Source organism: Centruroides sculpturatus, unplaced genomic scaffold, assembly GCF_000671375.1.
Source record: "Centruroides sculpturatus isolate CEXI.00-Female unplaced genomic scaffold, Cexi_2.0 scaffold707, whole genome shotgun sequence".
In the NCBI taxonomy this organism is placed as follows: Eukaryota; Metazoa; Arthropoda; class Arachnida; order Scorpiones; family Buthidae; genus Centruroides; species Centruroides sculpturatus.
Window position 1 is genome coordinate 40,288 of NW_019384935.1, and position 24,667 is coordinate 64,954.

Here is a 24,667-nt window from a genome sequence, read left to right on the forward strand (position 1 = left end):
ATTTTTTAAACTCCTGTCAACTATACAGAACTATCATAAAAACATACCAGTAAATTCTTATCGGTTGAGTTAAGTTATAAATCTACTCATGATTCGCGTAATCGGGCGAGGGCAACCAAATATCTAGCAGGCAGCCGGCTAACAGCCCAGAACTGGCCCTGGATAGAATTGGAAGCATTATATGTGTGTAGCTTCCACCCAAAGTCCTAGGCTTCCGCCAGCTAAACGGGTGAGGTTGGTGTTCTGTAAAGCGCATGCGCGAATCTGGCTTTTTGGATTCTGACAATACAGCGCTTCCACTCCGCCACTAATATTCGAATATACAATAGCGATCTTATCTTTTTTTCACGTGTAGTATAGAAATTTGTAATAAGATACATAATGCAGTTATAATAAAATATTGTGTGATTATTTTCATATAATTAAAATTAATATGCATTTATTTTTTAGAAAATACAAGGGAAGCGGCACATCCACCGCTTCCAATGATGGCACGCCACAGGTTCTAACCCAGAATTCCAACTTGTTCCACATGTTTTCAAAGGGATTTATATTTGAGCTCTATCATGATCACTGTAAAGGAATTATAAATCACAACTTTACAGTTGTTGCTTTGTGACATCAATGTTGATATGCAGTATCATAAAATTGCCACATTATAGAATTATTCAGGTGTCAAAGTAATACTTTGCATCAGGCATGATAACCAAGGGATTCAGACCATACCAAAAAAAAAAAAAAAAACTCAACGTTGTGAAATGTTAAGTTAGGTTGTGGACAAAGAATTAATACACCCTTGCAAACAAAATACAAGAAGTTTATTAAAAACAACAAAACACATACAAAAATACTCCAGAATACCAGGGATATCAGTCAGCAGAAATTTCAACCGAACAATAATACATCCCAATCACTTGTCTGGACTGAAATTAATAACTATGAGTAACAAACTCAAATCTGACATACACCACCATTTTATTAATATAATTAAACTTACCCTAAGTATTAATACTAAACTAAAATTAAATGTTACTACCAAACTTACAGCTAGTACAAAATCAATCAGTATTAGGAGATGCAACTTAGACAATATTGTGAAAACAGTTCTGGACAACAACAGATAGAAATGTCCTCAAGTCAGAGAAGTATTTAGCACCAGACAAGACACTATAGATCTCTAATACCTAACAGAAAGGTAGAATCTCCTTGTCAATTTCATTTATCTATTCCTTTGTCTTCATCTCCACGTATCTGTTATGATTCCAAAGACTGTAATGCCATGTGCTTTTCTTCAAGGACCTTCTTCACTGGTCCACGGAATTCTTCTCTTTCTTATGAGAGAGAACTCATGCCCAGCCTGGCTTGTCTTTTGTCCAAAGGTCTTCTCTTCTTCAGCACCTAACCAAAAGTGTTGTTTTCTCACTTCTGTTTTCCTGAGGTTACTTCAAAACTCATCCAATCAGTCCTTCATAGTTGTATAGAAAAAGGGGTAACTACAACTCCAGAGTTGTAGTTACACAAAGAAACAGGAATGGACAAGCTATTCCAAGACCAAAAATACAAGAATACATAAAAAGGAAACATACATAAAGAAAAAAATATACAATACACAAATAATAGCTACAATACCATAATATCTCAACTTCCAATCTTTATTGTTGGATCCTTCGTATTCTACTGGGAAGCAAAGCATGGTCACTAATAGAATGTGTGGTTTCCTGTTAGGCATCATCCATACTTAAATACAAGAGTGAATCAAAACAAATTGAGACTGGTTTTTTCTTGTTGAAAGTATAATACTAATAAGTTCTTATCTATATTACTGTGAAGAATGATTATCAATGCATCCATGCAAAAACTTGCACAGAAAAATGACACTTCATTTGATTGCTACAGCATGTAGAACAAATTTTGTCTGCTATCCACAGATAACAAAATGGAGGTTAATTATGATGAGTAGTATGTTATGATGAGCACTGCTTGTTATGATCAACCTTGTTTCTGCTTGAGAAAAACAGCTATGGAATTGTATGAAATGCTGAAGATCAGTCTTAGTTTATTTTGACTTGCTCTTGTACATTCATCAGACTGGAAAAATATACAGTACAATTAATAACTCCACAGAATGTACTTCATTGCTTGAAAATCCAGAAATTAAGGTCTCAACATTATGCCACACTTTACTGGGCATCAGGTTTGATAAATAAGGAAATTTTCATGGCATGTAAAGCTCTTGAATTTTAGACACGAGTCTATTTATAACTGTCTTCACCAGTTTCCAGTGTGTGATAACTTTAGTCAGGATTTTTTGTGTATTTTCTTGCCATACTTTCAATAAAAAGATATAAGTTTAGTATTTATTTATTTTTATATTCTGATATTATTACATTTTAAATGAAATAAATTTTACATCGACTAAAGTTTCGTTTTATTAATCTTTATATATTTCTTATATAAATATTGAAAATGTAAATTAAATTAAAATCATATTTCACTGAATTAATTTTTAAAGAAAATATTTTTGTAATTATTTCTATTTTTAGATTTGTGATTTTGGATTAGCCAGGGTTGCAGACCCAGACCATGATCATACAGGATTTTTAACAGAATATGTAGCTACTCGTTGGTATAGAGCACCAGAAATAATGCTGAATAGCAAAGGTTATACGAAATCAAATATCCTTTTTCATTTTTAAGTAAATTTAATAAAGTAATTGTAGAATTATATTTTTATTTCTATTTACATTTAATTCATATATAAATGTGTGTTTATTAATATGTTATGCATTATAATTAGAAGCTAAAATTTATAACTTTTTATTTTCACTATTTATGTAAGATAAAGTGGCTGGATTTTCAAGAAATAAAATCAATGCATTTCTTTCAGTGTGATTTTAAAAAAGTTTTTTGATTTATTTAACTGCCTATACCTTTAATTTATTTGTTATATGTTTTTCATTTGAATGAATTTTCTTTTTAAACTAGAAATTCCCTTGTCAAGCATGACAAATGCTTTTTATGAAAAAGTAGAGATTGAAGAATTGAGAAGAGTAGAAATTTTAAGAAATTCCAGAAGAGTTGCTAATATTTCTAATATAAAGGAGTTTATACTATCTGTTGTAACATAAAGAACAACAAAACAAAATTTCACCTAGAGTGGACAAAAATAGTAGGAGTTATAGAGAATTCACTTAAATACTGTACACATAAACAGATTTAGGCCTTTATATTGAAATAATAATAAAATCTTTCATTACAAAATTTCTATATACACTATTGTCTTTTAAAAGATTTCTATGCTGTCTTTTTTTAGTAATAGACACGTTAATATTGTTTCAATGATTGACATTGTGATGCTGTTTCTGCAGTCCTTGACATAGTCATTGTCAATCTATTTTGCTCAAGTCAGACTTCATGGCCTTTAGGGGGGTCTCAGTTATTCTTATTTTTTTAGATCTAGAATTTACCTGACCAACTTTACTCTTATGCTTTCCCCTAGGTTTTTTTTTTTTTTTTAAATAATGACATTAGATTGTTACTTCCAATTGGATAATAGAATGTCATGTGGTCACAGAATTTGTTATAGAAGTGACACAATGCAGCTTTTTTTTTAAAGTTTAAATTTTAAATTTAATAAAGTAAGTTTAAAATAGGTCATTTGTCAATTATTTTAAAATGCAGCTTAAGGGAAATTTCCTCGTCATGCATGAACTAATTGGGGTCACTGATGTCACTGCAACATAAGTGCAGTCACCAATCTAAAATCAAGAAAACATTTATTCTAGTTATTATTTCTGCAAAATAAGTAGCCTATACTTTCTGTATATTTTATGTAAAATGAATATAACCCAAAATTTTATATGGATTGGACAAAAATTGCAGGTGTTATAAAGAATTTGCACACACGCACACACAAATGACTTTTATATTAGTAATATGTCATTTATTCTTTATTTTTTTATTTATTAATTCTTCAAGTATAATTAAGATTTAGTTTAACTGTTATTGTAGTAGTAATGTTTCAATAGTCAAGATAATTTTCTGAAAACTTAGAAGATACAATGATCGTATCTTCTAAATTAATTGATCTGGAAGCAAAGATCATACCTTAGTTCAATTTTCAGATTTAGATCAATTAATTTAGACAGAGAATATATTGATAATTGGCAATGCATCTGCACAGTAACCAGAAGTTGCAGATTTGAGTCTGACTCTAGAATGATTTTTTTCTTTTGGCATATTTTAAATTAATTAAAGTTTAACTATGAAATTTTAATACAAGATTGTGACTTAATTGCCTGTCTGTAGTCTAACTTACATAATATTGATATACTTAATTAGCCAACTAGTTATAGCCTCATAATCAAGCTTTATTATTGATTATTAATATAATTCAGAGTTGGTTAAATTAATATAGAATATTTAAATTATATTAATTTAATTAGAAAAATGGTTAAATTCATATAGAAAATATTAATTTTACCATTTTATGATGCAATGATTTTTCAGACAAAATTATTTTTGTCTCAAAAATCAAGAATGTGTCTCATTTTTATAATTAAAATCTTAAAAATAGTTAAAATAATTTTCACCATAATTAATTAATCATATTTTATATTCATTGAATACATAGTGTTAATTTCCTTAATTCAAATTCACTAGACATTTGGTCAGTTGGTTGTATCTTAGCTGAAATGATTTCAAATCGACCAATTTTCCCTGGTAAACACTGTAAGTATAAATTACTCTATTTATTTTTTAAACATTACAATCGAATATATAATCATTTACAAAATTATATTAAAGTTAGGAATTGCATATCTTGATAGTAGACCTGCGATAATCCAACAAATGTTTTGCAAGGCGGTGTTGGATGATCGAATTTGTCGGACTATAGAGTACTGCCACTGGCCCCTTGTAGTCCGGAACTTTTTTGAAAAGAAGTACCTTGTAATCCGACAAATCACATACTTATAGAAATGGTAAGATAAAATCTATATGTACTACATAATATACAATATGGGACTTAGTGAATTAAACAACACAATAGATAGCATAGGGTTTATTATAAAATTAACGTCATTAACGCTATAGCACTTGCAAAAAAATAATAACTAAACATATTGATGTCAATCAATTACATACGACATATGTAAGTATTTCCAGGGTACAGTACATACTATGTATGATCTTAATTTGAAAATGAATAAACAAATAAATTTATGGTGCATGCAAATATTCATCAATTTTCTTTTATTTTACATTGGCTAAACGTGAGAGTAAGGCCTTGTCTCTCAGTCTCCTCAGATGTAAAAGTTCGTTGTTCGATGCGACAGCAATATATGAACGCATGCAATCACATTCACGATCAAACTGAGACAATATGCATCAAGTTTCGGAGGCGACCTTCCTTTTGAGGCTACTGCCTCCACCAAAAAATGTAAAAACAGGTAGTGTCCTCTGGTGTTATTGCCACTATCATATCAATACATTTAAGTAAAAAATAATAAAAAAAACATGGCCGGCGTTACAGTAGAGCGTCGATTATCCGAATCAATTGGGGACTGGGGTTGTTCATATTTCGGATAATCAATTACGTACGAAAAAATATATTATCCTATCCCATATTGAAATTTTTCTCCGTTGCGTGTCACTTCACGTTGAATTTTTGTCGATGTTAAGCCTAACGAAGACTATTGTATTGTTAAAAATTGTTTTTTATTTTGTACAAACAAAATAAATATATTGAAAAATATAAAAACAATTAAAAATTATACTTCAGAAGTTAATTTAGTATCAAAAACATAAAATATTTGAGTAGCCCAAGACATAGCCAAAGATTGCAGCGCTACAGCACTGGCGAAAATTTAAATTTGCCGACTGGAATTCTTTTGGATAATTGACTTTCAGATAATCGATACTCTACCGTATTTACATTTAATAAATTTACAAAAATATAAATATGCCTTCTTTACAAAGGTAAAGCCTTGCTTTAGTCCATTGCCGTGTTTTTTTATTATTTTTTACTTAAATGTATGATGTGATAGTGGCAATAATACCAGAGGATGCTCTACCTGTTTTTACATTTTTTGATGGAGGCAGTAGCCTCAAAAGGAAGGTCTCCTCTGAAACTTTGTGAATTTTTATGGATTGCTGATGGTGTGAACGACGAAAAGATGGACTAAAGCAAGGTTTTACATTTGTAAAAAAGTCATATTTATATTTTTGTAAGTTTAATAAATGTTTAAGCTTGCATTGACGAAGATTTGCTGTAATAAATGTGCTTTGTATGTACTGTTATAGGCATGTCAGATTATAGGAGGTGCCGAATTAGACAGGCCTGATTACCACGGGTCTACTGTACTATTCAGATAAATTATTACAGGTATACCTCGACTTACGTCGTTTCGAGTTACGTCGTTCCCGATTATACGTCGTTTCGAGTTACGTCGTTCCCGATTATACGTCGTTTGTCAAAAAAGTATATGGAAAAATAAAAATCAAGTTTAAGTCATTTTATTCGACTTTACATCTGTCTGCCACAAATATTGAAGTCGTAATATCACTAGAAAAGCATTTAAAGCACACAAAATTATATTAAAATATATACATTTACAACTATGTACTGTATTTACAGTACATGCATTCATAAATTTAGATTACTTTTTCTGTACTATATTAAAAACTAAAATTTATTTGTTTGTAAGCTTAAAATAGATCCTTATTAGCCATACCCTTATTAGCCATACATTATTAAAAATGCATTAATAAATAAAATACGGAACCGGAATTGGCAATTTATGGTTTAGCCTAGTGACAAGTAGATTTGGAGACAAGTAAATTTGACTTATGTTGTTTTTCGACTTAAATCGTTCTCCTGGAACCAATTACCGACATAAGGTGAGGTATACCTGTATTATTATTTTTTTATCAGTAAAAAATATGATTAAAAATATTTATTTCAATATTAAAATATAAGAAATTTATTACTTGAAATTTTTTATTGTATCTCATTGATTGCTTTGCATGGATTAACAAATTGGGTGTTAACTTGTCTGTTAATTTTGTAGTGATCTAGATTAAATTTTAAGAAAATCATTGACATTATTAAAAATTTGGATAAAATTTTTTACATTTGTATTGTTTAATGTAATTTTGTTATTAAATGTAGAATATACAACACAATGCTAGTTTTTTACTTTTCCGGCTCTGTTATATATAACAGAGGGAAAGTATGGCAAACATTCAAAAAATGACTCCCCAAGATTTTTTACATTTTTGGACTTGGAAGCTTGAAATATTGAGAAATGCAAAAAAATTGGGGTTTGTATGTATGGATGTTAACATGTATGTGTATGGCACAGTTTTCTCCCTTTTTGAAGTTTAATAACTCCTGTGCTTTTTGTTGAAAGTTTCTGAAATTTTACAGGGAGGTTTGTGTATTAGGGATTGATGCTATTGAATTTTAGTGGTTAAAGGTTGGCAGGATGGAGAGATAAAGGAGGGATTGTGTGTCATATTTTGAGTAGGATCCAACTTAATGATAATTTTACTCATTATTATCATTTGCAATTTTTTTATAAAACCCATCCTACCCTCAAAATTAAGCTTGTTTTTTTATTATTAGTTTAAAATAATTAAAAATATAAATATCTTTAATAAAATATCATAATGGATGGTGTNTGCAAAACACACAGTTAAAGCAATAAACACATATGTCATCCCAGTACTCACATACTCTTTTGGAGTTATACATTGGACTTGCGCAGATCTTGAGCAACTCCAAAGGAAAACAAGAACAACGCTTACTAAGCATAAACAACATTATCCTAAATCCGCCACAGAAAGATTAACCCTGTCACGTAAAGATGGCGGACATGGCCTGACTGACATAGTTAACCTTCACTACAAACAGATACAGTCACTGCGAGAGTTTTTCTACAGGAAACAAGAAACATCACAATTACATAAAGCAGTAACTTTAGCAGACTCAAATTACACATCATTAAACTTACATTCACAACATACAGACATGATACAACACATAAAAAGCATAGACACCATCAAGCAGTCGTGGGCTCGAAAGGCACTCCATGGCAGACATCCTTATGACCTGGCCAGGATTTTGTTGACAAAACTGTGTCGAACAGCTGGTTAGATCGGGGATGCCTCTTTGGGGAGACGGAAGGATTCATGATTGCCATACAGGATCGGGTCATAAATACTAAAAACTACAGAAAACACATACTCAAGGATACAACACTCACAAATGACACATGCAGAAAATGTCACATCGTGCCAGAAACTATACAACACATCACTTCTGGGTGCAAGCTCTTGGCACAGACAGATTATTTACACAGACATAATCAAGTAGCAAATATAATACATCAAGAGCTTGCAAAGAAACACAACTTGGTAGACATTCATGAGCCATACTACATGTATATTCCACAGACAGTATTGGAAAACAACACGCACAAAATGTACTATGACAGAGCCATAATCACAGATAAAACAATTTACCACAACAGACCAGACATCACACTCATTGACAAACACAATAAAATCACATACATTATAGACAATGTACAAAACACATGCACTGAAAAAATCAGTAAGTATACAGAACTTGCCCAGGAAATAAGGCGTCTGTGGAGGATGGATAGGGTGCTTATTGTACCTGTCGTTCTCTCCCGTACAGGTGTGATACCACACACACTACACAAAAGCCTGGGAACATTACAATTGAATAGAAATACATACATCACACTACAGAAAGCCAGTATATTGAATACATGCCGTATTGTTAGGAAATCCCTGAATGCAGACACACACACTGACACAGTTTTGTGAGTTATACTCAGTTGACACTGGTGGCAGTGTACTATGCCTTGACTCTGGTCTGGCATAGTACACAGCCACTGGTGTGAACTGAGTATAACCCACTAAACCCAACATAATAATAATAATAATAATATGTTTTTATTATTCAGTATTTGTCATTATATTTTTTCTTATTGAAATGTATGTATATACTAAAACATGAGTTCTTGAAGCTGTTTATGATCAAGTGAATTATCATTATATATTTTGAATTCTGAGAACTAATTCAGGAGAAGAAAATAACTACATCATTCTAAATAAATAACCTACACTTGATTCTTCAAATACAAAAATATTTTTAGAGTTGTAATATATACAGTATTCCCTATATATACTGGAGTTGTACAAATAAGTTAACATCATATGCTTTAAGTTTTGAATATCCATTTTTTAAGGGCACTTCATATTATCTCGATCTCGTAAAATTTGAAATTAAAAGCCTCCCTGCAGAATCTTGAAACAGTGGATAATACTGAACTCTATACAGTGGGTGATTGGTTAATGAACATAATTTGTTCCAAGACTTTGTTCACTATCCAAATTGTTCGTTAACCGATTATCAATTTACCATAGGTTTTAATGGGGATTTAATTAATTCGCTCTGGAGAACCCAAAAAAATAAAAAATGTATACTTTCTTACTACATTTATTTATATGTAATAATAAAAATACATATATACACAGTCTTGCATTTTATTAGTCATGTTTTTTCCGTTTGAAAGGGTTAAAGAATCTGTCTAATGTCGATTGCTTTTCTCTCTTATTTTTCGTAAGTAATTAATAGCATTGCAATTGTAGAAATCTCCAAGCCTCAACTTGGTTTGGATGCCATTCTAAGACCGTTGTTCTGACATCCTCCCACTTCTTCAAAAGATCTTTAATAACAGATATCAGCATTAATCCTCTTTTTCAGAAGAAAACATATCTCACCAAGTTTTTCAGTGCTCTTCACTCAAAAGTTCTTGGCGTTCTTCTGTCGTCAGATCTGTTTCAGGTACCATTATGAACTCTTCGGTGTTCTTTATTTCTCAGATGTGATTTTTGTTAATCCTTTAGTTGTTTGAGTCGTCTTGATTATACAGTATTTTTCTTAAATAAGATTGAACTGTGGCCTACTGTAGACCTGTTTACACCATACTGCCCAGCAACATTAGGCATCTTCTGCCCACTCTCTACCTTTGCTATTATACTCTCACTTTTCAAAAAGAAAAACAGATGCAAAACTTAACAAGTGCCTACCCGACAGTCTTTTGAACACAAAAGAATTGTTTTGTCAGAAAAATAAAAGGCTGGAATTACAAGGGAGAGTTTCAAAGTTCGGAGGAATACTATCCAATTGGTATATACTGGCTTAAGCGTCAATGTTGACGTCTTCCGCGCTCTGAAAAGTTTCGAATTGTTGCCCAAAGACAAGGGAAGACCAATCGGTATTCATTATTTTACGTCACTACTTCTTGTGTTTGTTCTGTGGGATGTTCATTATCCGATCATGTGTTCGTTGTCCGAACATAAAAATCTTTCGAGAAAGTGTTTGTTATCCAATTTGTTCATTAACCAATCACCCACTGTATATGTTTTCTAACATACATATATACATATGGTTTAATTTAAAAAATTATGCAGCCATATTAACAAAAGGTTACATAAAGCATTGTACAGTATTTATAGCAATATCACAAATGTGGATATTGTTTATAGTGTGAATGCTATAGCACAACTAATTATATGAACAAGAGACTGAGAAAACAGTTAATAAAGGAATGATTCTTGACAATACCCATGCAGGAGATCATATACCAAATTTATGAGTTTCTAATTTTCAGATTTATAAAATAGAAATCTATGAAATTAGATTTATAAAATAAATCAGTATTATTGAGATTGCTCATACTGTTACCCTATCACAAAAGATTTATGAAAAACTTAATTGCAACTGAACCTTGATCATTGGGATAAGGATGATCTGAACCAATGAATTAATATTTTAGATTTATCTTACAGATGGCCAAATTAGAGTATGAAATAGACAACAATAAATATTTAAAAGTTTGATACATCACAGACCATTTAAGCCTATGTTAAAGTTATATTATTTGGAGTGCTTTCCCTGGAATTTCGAAGATTACAGTATCCTTTATCTTATGTCAAAATCTGCACAGTACAAGATCAATCAGTACCTTCCTTGGCTGATCAGCTGTACCCTTTTGTTCAAACCATGTATTCTGATAGGAGTTTCAACTTTCAGTAGGACAATGCAGCATGTCATAAGTTCTAGATGGCATAAAATTAAATTTTCTATCCTCTCTACTACTTAACTACCTGACCTTTAGAATAGTGATGGCCTGGCAGTCTGCAGACTGCATCTGGTTCACCATTTCTTAAGGTTCGTGCAGTGTGTCTCCAGTAATCAAATAGTTTCCACTATTATAAACAGTCAGCAAAATATCCCATAATTGCAATCAGTTTATAATTAGCAAAGAGAGTTCATACACATAGAAAACCATGAATTCAAGAGTTATCCAAAATGATGCAAAAGACATGATGTTATTTGTTCTGATGATGATATTGCAGTTCTGTGCACACATCCAGTAGTCTTTGCATATTAATATTACTGAAAATTTTGAATATAACAATGAGTCTTACATTCATGACATAGTTTGTATACAGCCATCCGTTTATCCATGCTAAAAAACTAAAAATTGCCTTCAAGCCAGAGACTAATAGTTGCAATTTGATCTGTTATGTGGAAGCACTGATTGAGAAATGAAAACTTTAGCTTTTGTGTTTTTGTAATTAGATAAAACTAGTGTGAAATTAATTCTTTTGTCGGTCACGAGGAGGGTAACATCACATGACTTTCTACTTTCTGATATTGTGCTTTTTGCATCTAAGAACCGAATTTTGAGTGACCATAATGTTTTCATCAAAAATAATTGTAAACTGGTAAACTGTTTTAAAATAATTTTGTTTTATGCTTATGGTAAAATAAATATTAATTTTGATTATAATGGTTTTGAGTCATATTTCCATTCTTATGATTTAGGAATATTTAGGACTTACAAAATTTGAAATCTGGCTCCTTGATAACACACACATACTTGTTCATTTCTGTTCCTCGGTTATCTTAAAGTTAACCATCACTTCTGTAGAGCATGTTTGGGATGTATTATGACATAAGATTTAGCATATGGATCCTCCATCACAAAATATATACATGGCAGGTGTATTGAACCATGCTTGGCTTGATATTTACATATAGGTACTTTTCCACTTTGTTGATTGAATTCCTTGCTGTATAGAGAACCCTTGGCCTTTACGTATATTGTTAGGTACATGTTACTATTGTTTTGCATTGTCAGTATATGTATACTCTTTATTTAGCTTATGAAAATAATACATTCCCAAAAATCTCTTCGTAAGGTAAATTCATATACAGTGGTACCTCAGGTTACGAACGCCCCAGCATACGAAATTTTCAGGATACGACATGAAATTCGAACATATTTTTGCTCCACAATACGAACAAAAACTCACCATACGACGTTACATTAGTTCGCATTTTTCATTTGTTTTTCTTACTACAGTTATTTTTTTTAATGTATTACTTGGCTTTAATTTGAGTATGATTTTTGCGTTGGAACGAATTATTTGGTTTTACATGTAATCGTATGGGAAAAGATGATCCACCTTACGACATTTTCATGATACGATCTCAGTTTCGGAACAGATTAATTTCGTATCCTGAGGTACCACTGTAAAGTAAAAATACAGTTGCCCATTAATTTAAATGGAGAAAAAATTTGAACACTTCCATTTATGATCTCAAAACATGACATCTATTTTGATTAAAATATTATTAAATCAAAAATAAAATAAACAATCTTCTGCACTAAGGAACCTGATTTCAATTTGGGTTGGAATCTCAGAAATTTTCCTAGGTGTTTTGACCCGGGTGTTTCAGGTTCCCTTCTCAACCATTTTGAGCTTGCTAAATCCATGAATAAAATGAAAAAGAAGTCATTTTAATGTTCATAGAATGAAAGAGTTAAAGAAAAAAATCTCATCATTATCAGTTGCCAATTCCTTCTCTCTTTGAACATGAAAGTGCATTTATTCTCTTATACAGTGGAACCTCGCTTAACATGCCCCTCGCATAACAAGCAAAACCCCAAATTGTCCCAAATTGTACACGTACTCCAACAGTCTGTGTTTAGCACTCGTTTTGCTAGCATCTTAGTGTCACTTGTAATCACATATTTTTCCAAATTTGTGTTCACACATATTACTTTTAAACATCAACAACGATAGCCTATAACATAATAAACACGCCAAACGATATGCCAAATTTTTTGGCTATGTAAAGACTATAATTAAATATTAAAAATTAATTAATTTGACTAGAGGTAGGCAGTTACACTGCCATCTCGTATTAAATTTAATGACCAATTCCAAATTAAATTTTAGAAATGTCTGAATAAAAAATTAACTATTTATAATTATTAAATCTAATATGAGATGAAAGCATAACTGCCTACCTCTAATTAAATTAATTAATTTCTATTATTTAATTATAGCTTTTACATAGCCCAAGAATTTGACATATCGTTTGGAGTGTTTATCAAACATATTATCTGTGATTTTTTTTTTTTTTTTTGTTTTCTGCAAATTGAATTTGCATTTCAGGTTGGTTCATTCTGCGAAAAGATGATGATGATTCATGCTTTTTAACAATGCACATTGTACAATTTTTCTGAATAAACATTATACATAAAATATTTGAGTATTTTTTCGGCATGAAACGCATTATCGTATTTTACATTAAAGTACTGTACATCTAATTATTTGCTCAATGGAATAGTTTTTAGATCCTTCTTAAAAATTTTTTTATTTGGGCCATGATACTAGTAAAATCTGTTGAAAGCCTAAGATTCAAGAGCAGTGAGGATTGAGTTTATAGAGCAGGTGCCCTAGAGGTAGAAGGTAGCTATAGTTCTCAGTATGTGTAGACTTTCTGGGTAGAAATGAGTTTTAAATTGTTTCTCATAAGTGCAAAAAAAGAAAAATTTTTATGATTATACATAATATAAATAAAGGTATTGATAAAATTCATTATAAATGCAAGTTCCTGAACTGGATGCTTGATAGTATTATATATATCCAAGTGTGTGCTGTCATGAAAATCATGAAAGTTACAAAATCATCACAAGATCATAAAAAGGATTATAAAAATCATGAAAAATTCAAAGTTTAACTGGCCATAAATTTTTTAATCCTAATTATTAGAAAAAAATATTTGTTATTTCTGAAAGGGAATAATCATTTATATATTATTATTCCCTTTCAGAAATAATCATTTATATATTATTGAGCTGGAATGTTAGCAAAGCCTCTTCTACATGGCTTATAGAATTAAGTTTGTTCTCAAAATTTTACTGGTCAGTTTTGATTAAACTTTGTCATTTTATAGAATACAAGCAATGAAATTTAAAATGTAATAAAAATTGGATGGATCAAATTTTATTTTCAAGATGCTATGGGTTTAAGTGACAGTGTTCAAGGTCACTAAAATGAGCATACACAATTTTTTTAAAATTATTTTTTATGCCAGAAGCAGCATCACTGGAAAGCCAGTTGAAACTGATGAAGACAAAATAAAGGTATTGATTGAAGCAAACTCTCGAATAACAACATGAGAAATCACTAAGAGATTAGAGAGGTTGCAGCAGAAGTTCAAACGTTAAACTTGTACAGCAAGCAGAAGTACACGTTTGATGTTTGAACGCGCGTTGTGCCACACGTTCACATCACNTTTTTTTTTTTTTTTTTGTTTTCTGCAAATTGAATTTGCATTTCAGGTTGGTTCATTCTGCGAAAAGATGATGATGATTCATGCTTTTTAACAATGCACATTGTACAATTTTTCTGAATAAACATTATACATAAAATATTTGAGTATTTTTTCGGCATGAAACGCATTATCGTATTTTACATTAAAGTACTGTACATCTAATTATTTGCTCAATGGAATAGTTTTTAGATCCTTCTTAAAAATTTTTTTATTTGGGCCATGATACTAGTAAAATCTGTTGAAAGCCTAAGATTCAAGAGCAGTGAGGATTGAGTTTATAGAGCAGGTGCCCTAGAGGTAGAAGGTAGCTATAGTTCTCAGTATGTGTAGACTTTCTGGGTAGAAATGAGTTTTAAATTGTTTCTCATAAGTGCAAAAAAAGAAAAATTTTTATGATTATACATAATATAAATAAAGGTATTGATAAAATTCATTATAAATGCAAGTTCCTGAACTGGATGCTTGATAGTATTATATATATCCAAGTGTGTGCTGTCATGAAAATCATGAAAGTTACAAAATCATCACAAGATCATAAAAAGGATTATAAAAATCATGAAAAATTCAAAGTTTAACTGGCCATAAATTTTTTAATCCTAATTATTAGAAAAAAATGTTTGTTATTTCTGAAAGGGAATAATCATTTATATATTATTATTCCCTTTCAGAAATAATCATTTATATATTATTGAGCTGGAATGTTAGCAAAGCCTCTTCTACATGGCTTATAGAATTAAGTTTGTTCTCAAAATTTTACTGGTCAGTTTTGATTAAACTTTGTCATTTTATAGAATACAAGCAATGAAATTTAAAATGTAATAAAAATTGGATGGATCAAATTTTATTTTCAAGATGCTATGGGTTTAAGTGACAGTATTCAAGGTCACTAAAATGAGCATACACAATTTTTTTAAAATTATTTTTTATGCCAGAAGCAGCATCACTGGAAAGCCAGTTGAAACTGATGAAGACAAAATAAAGGTATTGATTGAAGCAAACTCTCGAATAACAACATGAGAAATCACTAAGAGATTAGAGAGGTTGCAGCAGAAGTTCAAACGTTAAACTTGTACAGCAAGCAGAAGTACACGTTTGATGTTTGAACGCGCGTTGTGCCACACGTTCACATCACACACTGACTTCATGGGATATTGTTGAAAAATGGCAGAAGCATTTAACAACAACAAATGTTACTAGCAAAGGTAAATAAACAAATTAAACTATTTTAAAGTATTTATAGGATGTTTAATAACACTAAATAATTATTTTTAATTAGTGTAGTGTCTCCTACCATACAATAAGACGATGGGACTACCTCATACTTTTGTTGAGGGAAGTAGTGGCTTATGTAAATCTGAAAGCAGCTTGGAAAATTATTTTTAGAAAATTTACAAACATATTACACTGTTGATGGTAGAAGATGCCATGAAAGAACAAACGTACTCTACAGAATTTTGATAAGCAATTATGAATAGAAATATATGTAAATTCTATAGGCACTTCATGTCACTTGCAAAAAAATTGAATAATTAAATAATTTCTGGATTAAAATCGTCTGTTTCTTTACAATATTATTCATAAATGCTTAAATAATCATTATTTTAATAAAATACATCATAATTTTAACCCCAAACACAAAAAAATGAAGAAATTTAAGCCANACTTGCAAAAAAATTGAATAATTAAATAATTTCTGGATTAAAATCGTCTGTTTCTTTACAATATTATTCATAAATGCTTAAATAATCATTATTTTAATAAAATACATCATAATTTTAACCCCAAACACAAAAAAATGAAGAAATTTAAGCCAACTTCTACTTGCCATAGCAATTGCCATTGTCAACCTTCTAGAATTACCAGATGGCTGCACTTGACGTTCAACATTCACGTTTTGGGCTGAAAACGTCGGCTGCAACCTCTCTATTAAATTTGTTAAATTCAATCATTTATGATCACTTGAATTGACTTGATTTAGTTTCAAAGCTTGATATATGAGTTCCACATGTTCTTAAAGAAAGAGATTTGCTCCGTTGCATTGACATCTATGATTTGCTTCTCAAACGTCAAGAAAATGATCCATTTTTGAAGTGAATCATAACTGATGACAAAAAATGGATTGTTTATAACAATGTCAAACACAAGCACTCATGGAGTAAAAAAGATGAGCTGTCTCAAAGCACTTTTGAAAGCCAATATTCATAAAAAAAAAGTAATGCTCTCTGTGTGGTGTTTTTTTTTTTTTTAGCTTCTACCAGACAATTCCACAATTGATTTGGAAGTGTACTGCTGTCAACTGGACAAATTGAGTGATACCATCAAACAGAAAAGGTGTAGTGTTTTACTATGATAATGTCAAATTTCACACAAGTTTGGTAACTCATCAGAAGCTGTTACAGCTTGGATAGGATGTGCTACCATACCCACCATATTTACCAGATCTGGCACTCTTGGATTATTACTTGTTTTGGTCTTTACAAAATTTTTTAAACAGTAAAACATTTACTTCAAATGAGGATGTCAAAAATCACTTGAATCAGTTTTTTGTAAGCAAAGATCAGAACTTTTATGAATGTGGAATCATGCTACTACCAAAAAGATGGCAAAAGATATTGGACCAAAATGGTCAATATATAATTCAATAAAATATTTATATACTAGCAGATGAGTCCAGCATTGCTTGGGCAAAAAGTAATGAAAGTGAAAATTAAGATTATTAAATTATAGCTGATCTTACCCGCTTTTACCGAGTGCAAGAATTAGGTTCACCCTCTTCTGAGACTAGTTAGAGAGTTTTTATATGGATCTAAAAACATGTTTGATTTCCCACAAAAAAACCACACTTAAAATAGTACAGTAAAATCCAAATTCAGGATAATCCTTTATCCTCTCCCTCTCCTCTGCAGGGTAAATTTCGGAAAGTCTGTTCTTTGTCTACAATCTCATCATGCACCAAAACTGTGTACTAAATTTCAGTTTTCAACTCCTAGCTGTTTGGGCTCTGTGCTTATTATTATTATTATTATTATTATTGTTATCATCAACCCATCTCAATTATATTATAAGATTAGGATCAAATTTATGAGAAATTTTTAACCTTACTTGAATAAAATGATTAATTTTAAATTTTAAAATCTAAAAAAAACTTGTGTGGAACATTATATTTCGAATTTTTCAAATTTAAAATGAATTCAAATGTTCATTTGAATTTGTTTATTTTAGATATATTGTTTTTGAGTTACCTGAAAAGTGGAAATGATTAAAATATTTATTAATTTCCAAAATGTATACTATATGTGCCCTATTTGCTTTCCTTCTTTATTATTTACACTTTATACTGACTAAAACTAACTCTATTCTCCTCTTCCCTCGGGGGGTGGAATTTCCAAAAATTTCTTCTTAATTTGTATTCTGATGGCATACCTTACTAAAACGTAGTCAAAAATGCAAAAAAACCATATCTAAAATAGTACAATAGAAGCCAAGTTCTTCAAGGTAATCTTTAACTCTCTACTTCTCCCATGAGGGGATTTTCAAAAATTTTTTCTTAGGGTGCATTCTCATGGCATAAAATGCAGTTAAAAATAAAAAATTGCATCTAAAATAGTACAGTAGTAGCTGAGTTCTTTAGGATAAGTCTTAATCCTCTCCCTCTCCCCTGCAGGGGGAACTTCAAAAAATCCCTTCTTAGTGTACATTCTTGTGATGTACCCTAACTGAGTACCAAATTTCAACTTTCAACTCCTAACCATTTGGGCTCTGCACTTATTATTATCATCATCATTATTAACCCATCTTGATTATTTTATAAGAAAACTTTTTATTTTTTTCCCATGAAAAAACGAAATTACTTTCCAAGCAATCCAATAGGATGTTTGTTTTTTATTGAATTTTTATTTAGTATTGCTTTACTCAATAAAATTTTATCTCATTAAATTAAAATATAAATTTAGCGAAGATGTTGGATTTTTACTTTTTAAGATGAACCCTGGGAAAAAGTCAGCATGCCAAGGATTACCCACCCCTAGCTTAATCTCTCTTATTTCTATGATGTCTGTTAATTTTCTATTGAAATGATTTAGGGCAAATATATCATATAACAATGTTCTGTACTGCAGAAACTGGACTATACGATATTGTAAAATCTCCCTATCTTGATATTAACCCAGCAGTGATGCAAGTTCAGAAAAAAACAAATGTTTTCAGTCTGCTTCTTAGACCTGTTTCAGGTCACAAATTTCAAATAGATGGAACATCCAACTCTTTGATACATCATTATGAAAATTATTTTACAACTTCTACACTTGGATGCATCCTATTGGTCAACTTTAAAGGATTTTAAATTTGAATTTATGTGTAAGACCTTCTGTGTTTGACACATTGAAATATCAAAGAGTTTGAATGTGTCAAACACAGGTCTTGAAGCAGGTTCAAAAACACTTGTGTTTTTCTGAATCACTGCTGGATTAATATCAAGGCAGTGAGTTTTTACAATATCATATCATTAATTTTTGTAATTTTCCTTAGTTATTTGAGTATTTTCATTATATAATCTTGAGTTGTTTCTAAATAAAATGTTTAATAATGTCATTAATAATAAAATAAAATAATTTTTTTCAGATCTTGATCAATTAAATCACATACTAAGTATATTAGGTTCACCATCTCAAGAAGACCTCAATTGTATTATTAATGAAAAAGTAAGAATAATGTTTTATTTTCAATGTATAAATGAAATTATCAGATTTTTGAGCTATTTATATCTGTTTAATTTATTTTTGGCATAAAGAACTATAACATCATAGCTCAGTGCTATTATTGTAATTTATTTTACTTTGTTGTTAAATTTATTATTCTATAATTGTTTATTGGTATAATTAAAAAGTTACGTAGATAATTTTTAGTCATGTAAAACTTAGTATTATATATTAAAATCAGATTCATTACTGAAGATATTTTTGAATATATTTATTTACCAAATAAATTCTTTCTTAAAAATTGTTGCAGGGTTAACAAAACAATGTATGGAAACACTAGTTAATTCAATGATTATTTATTTACTCCAGTGGCATGCAGTCCGTGGAAGCTGTGAAAGTGCTACTTCCCTTGTATTTTCTAAAATATAAATACATATTGTGCAATTATTTTCATAAATGAGTTCTTATATCTTTGTTTCATGTCAATTTATTTATTTTAGAATTAAAATAAATAAAAATATATACAGGAAATCCTTGCTAATCGAACTTACATTTATTTCATCCCTTGAATTTTGAATTATTGAGAATTTCTTGTAATGGCACAATTCCAATAAAAATAACAAAAATAAATAAAGCTATTTATTTTTGTCATTTCCAGTATTTGTTTATAATTTTTATGGAAACACAGCATCCCTATCATCAAATGTCACCACATGCCACTGATTTACACAGCATATATATATAGTACTATGAGTTCAGTAGAGCGACACTATATCAGTTTAAAACATATGCCTGGAATACATTTGATAGGAAGGTATATACAACAATTGTGCCTTCTTTGAGAAGATAGCATAATATATATTGCACTGCTAGATGACATTAGAGGCACTGCATAGTATGCCTCAGTTTACCCCAAGTTATGAACAGTATGGTGTTTTAAAACATGTGTTGTCCAGAGAGGATTGTCATTTTTGGATGAGAGGTAGTTTCTGAGTTGGTTGTTTGCAATGTTTCTATGGATGGGTTGTTTCCTTTTGTTACAGGTTGAGCTGAAGGAGGGTTTGGTGCAGTAAAATCATTTGGATTAGTGAGGAAGGTAGGTTTTCAACAGTTAATAGAAACTGTCATTGCATCACCACAAATGTTGTTCTTGAATGGTCTGCTGGAGCACTTGCTGGGTTTATGAACAGTGTGAGGTCTTCACCAGAGTCTAAAATTGTTTTAAAGGGAAAAATTTTTTCAAATAAAATACTCTTAGTAGATAAAATATTGTGAGAGAGCAGATCGGGAATTTGACTATTTTCTCAAACAATCATGAAAATGGAAAAATAGAATGTATAATAAAACCAAATGTCGTGCAAGTGCAGCTGGTAATATTTACAACTGGAGTAAAAGCACTTGACTGAATTACAGGCAGATTTGCAACAAATTCAATAAACATCTTCAGCTGGTGTCTGATCTCTGAATTCTGTCTTGACTGGCTCTTGCAACAATCTAAAGACCAATCAGAAAGGTAGAGAATGGCGATCACGATCAATCAGAACATTCGATTGGGGATACAAAACTTTAAGAGACCCAAATTCAAGGACAGAGGCAATTTCTGTCATTACTAGAACAGTAGATTTTCCCACCAAGTTAACCATAGGGATTTCTCCAAAGATAAAGAGATTCTCCTCAAGTTGGCAAAAGTGATTCCACTGGATAGAAAGTGATCCCTCCAAGACCAAAGAGATCTCCAGCTGGGACTGAGAAACTTTTATCCTGGATATGGACAACAAACTATGTTCTTTGCATTCTCCATCAGTGGATAGTCCATTTAGAACTCTGATCCTCTGATAAAGAGCAATGAACTTTGGAAATTTTATCATTGTACAAACATTGTATCCCATTCGGACACTGGTATCATGTCAGATTAGTTTTAAGGACCAAGGGAGATCTCTTAACTTATGAAAGATGTCTTTTGTATTTTAATAAACAGGTGTTAAATGTAAATGGAGTTTATGCCTCTGTGTCTAATGCTACCACCCATATACACAGTTTACACCTTGCCATTTTGAATGACACCTCCTCCTTAATTACGGGTGTCACAATGCTAGGAATTATCGGGTCCATGATAAGACATCACAAGGGACCTCCACAACAGCATTGATGTAGAAAAATGTGTAAAACATCCCTAGATTATGAAAGACAAATGCTCATTGTATACCATGCTTCTGAGGTAATATGGAGCACACCCATCAAATTCAAGATTGTAGATCTTTAATGAAGTCAGATGCCTCAATGATGGCATATTCAAATTGCAAGAAATTCACTTAGAAAATGCACCATCTGGCTGTAGGACAAGTCTGCTGCAGTAGTGTCAAAGTCCTCTTTGTGTGTAGTTTAGATATCCAAAAAAATAATGGGTCAGCCATCTGTCCAGCAGATAGAAGCATGGCACTTGTGATGGTGATTTTAAGTTATCAGTGAAAACATTCAATTAATTCATTAGTGACTGGGTAAAATACTGTTATATGAATGTGAGCTCACTGAATGATGTATCAGTCAATGTGCCTAAGGCTTTAAACAGATGTGATTCAAGTTGTTGCCTTGATGTTTCATGACAATTTACAACAGATAGCCATGTTTTGTTAACTATGAACAAACAGCCAAAAATGGGAATTGAATTTGAAGAAGGTAAATATTCAGAAGGTTCAATCTTGCTGGTTAACAGTTCGCAATTGTTGTGACACAGAAGATCTGTCCACTATTCTCTGTGGGGTTTTTGTCCAATCAAAATGGACTTTCACATCCAGGTCCTCAGCATATGTTGACAGGATGGTGGTTAATAGGCCTTTTGATATGTTCCTTCAGACAGGTAGTAATGAGGTTAACAACATAATGCATGGAGACACTAGATAATTCAACAATTATTTATTACATAACATATATATAATATGACAAGTTTGATAGAGCAATATTATATCAGTTCAATGCATATATTTGGAATATGTTCAAGAGGAAACTGTGTGCAACAATTATACTCTCTTTGGAAAGGTATCTTAATATAACTTGTCTGCTAGATGGCACTATGGGCACTGTGCATGGTATGTATCAGACCAATAGATTTTTAATCTAAATAATAGTGAAATAATGAAAAAATATGGCTAAAAACTGAACTATCAAATTGTTAATAGATCTGAAGTTTAAATGTTGAAATTTGTATTAATGTTCTGTTTTTGATAACACATATGAAGGAGATAGTATAAATATATTATATATGAGAGCTTGTTTATTAAAAATTTTAATCATATGTTCAAAACAATCCTTAGATGATTTTTAAAAAACTTTCTGTAGAATAAGTGTTAAAGTGAACATTCTTTTAGAACAACTTAAGTTTCAAACAGACATTATTTTGAATTATGTCTTTTTTTTCAAATATCAAAGTTTGAAAATATGTAATCATACAGTTTTTCATGGCAGCTGTTTTCTATGTATGACAAAACATATAGGACATTCACTATAAAATTTCCAAATGAACATATTTTTGTAAAGCATGCCTATTGATAATGCTCAAGCATTGTCTTTTCTATTCTTTTAACAATTATAGTATTTTTTGATAAAACAATAGTCAATTTCATTGTTGTTCATAATTTAAGTTTTTGAATTTTGAAAGTTTACTTTACTATTAGCCCATGAACATCAACATCCTTGTCTGTGGCACTTCCAGCATAAATAGTACACTTAACTTTCAATGTACATGATAGATTGATTTCAAATAACTTCAGACTATCATTTATATGGGAAATAAAGTAATAGGTTCCAAAGTGAATTTTTTTTATTAATTAAGTGAAGAATTTAATCTTACATTTCTTATATTGTAAATCATTTTTGTATAAAAAAGTTTTAAAGCTTTATTAACACACAAATATAAAATCATTGAAAATGAAATTTTATTTTGTATCTTCTTTGCTTGTTGATAAAGAAATAATCTCCTGTTTTTTAATTAAAAATCTTAAGTAATTTCTATTAGCTTTGATTCTTTTTCCCCCTCTAATTTGATGTTGATGTTCTTATCTCAATAAAATTCATTATAAAAAAACTTGTTTTATTATTGGAGCTATTTTAATATTGTATGCATTAAAATTGCATATAGTATGAAGTAGAGATGAAGTATAAAATAGGAAATTTCATCTCTGAACAAGTGTATTAAAAGTAGTGCCAACATGATCGCAAGGTCATAATATAATTAACATAGGACTAAACCATAATTTTATCAATGAAAATACTTATTTTTAAATAAAATATTTTTCAGTATTGTAATATATCATTTTAAATTGAAGCTTTATTGTGTAAAATAAAATTTTGTTGCATTTTTCTAATAAATAATGTTAAGCTGAATTACTATTAATTAAGTATATATAAAGCCAAGCCAGGTGTACTTCAGTTTGTTTAATAATATCCAGCTTTTGCTTGTTAATTTTATACATGGAAGCCACTCTTCTCTTAATAATTGAGTTCCATTTTTTTTACTAGGTTGTTAAAGCAATTGGTCATTAAACAAGGAGCTTAATCAAGTTGATTTATTCTAGATAAGGAAAAGATCTAAAGGAAACTCTAACTTTGATTTAATTTGCATCTTTACATATTATGGAACATAAAAATCCAATCAACAAAAATTATAAAAATGATGTACCAAAAAAATTAAAGTTTATTTTTTAAAAAATAAATTCAGATTATATTTTAGTGATTGAATTCTTCATATGGGATACACAATAAAGTACAAATTTATAAATGAAATATGTAGTCTTGGAGATTGTGAAGGCTTTGTCTATATCAGGAGTCGGCAACCTATGGCACGCGTGCCAAATGTAGCATGCAGAACAATTTTCAGTGGCACTATGATTGAATAGAAATGTAGTAAAAATTAAATTTTAATTATTAATTTTTGAATTCCTTTATAACCAGACCAATTTTGATACTATTGATTTATATAACAAAATTAGTAGAATCATATTGGCACCCAAAATAACACTATAACACTATAACTTAGGTTCAGCACAACACTGCTCAAAGGTGCCAATCTCTGGTCTAGAGAATACTGACCAACTGTGGAACTAGACTAAGATTAAAAAAAAAGAGATTTCTTGTACTGGAGAAGTGGTTGTAAGTTTGAGTGGTTGTTCAGTGAGAAGTGGCTATACATATATAATTCATATAAACCCTAAGCGATTAAAAACTTTTGAGTTTTAATATA

General features: G+C 30.5%; 1 protein-coding gene across 1 annotated transcript in view; it reads left to right on the forward strand.

The window, feature by feature from the left end:
- Nucleotides 1-24,667, forward strand: part of LOC111632069 (mitogen-activated protein kinase 1-like) — an 81,174-nt gene that overhangs the window by 39,596 nt on the left and 16,911 nt on the right. The window contains exons 6-7 of the mRNA XM_023376422.1: nt 4,660-4,731; nt 19,355-19,434. Coding sequence (XP_023232190.1) covers nt 4,660-4,731; nt 19,355-19,434 — 152 coding nt within the window. The remainder of the gene's footprint in view (nt 1-4,659; nt 4,732-19,354; nt 19,435-24,667) is intronic.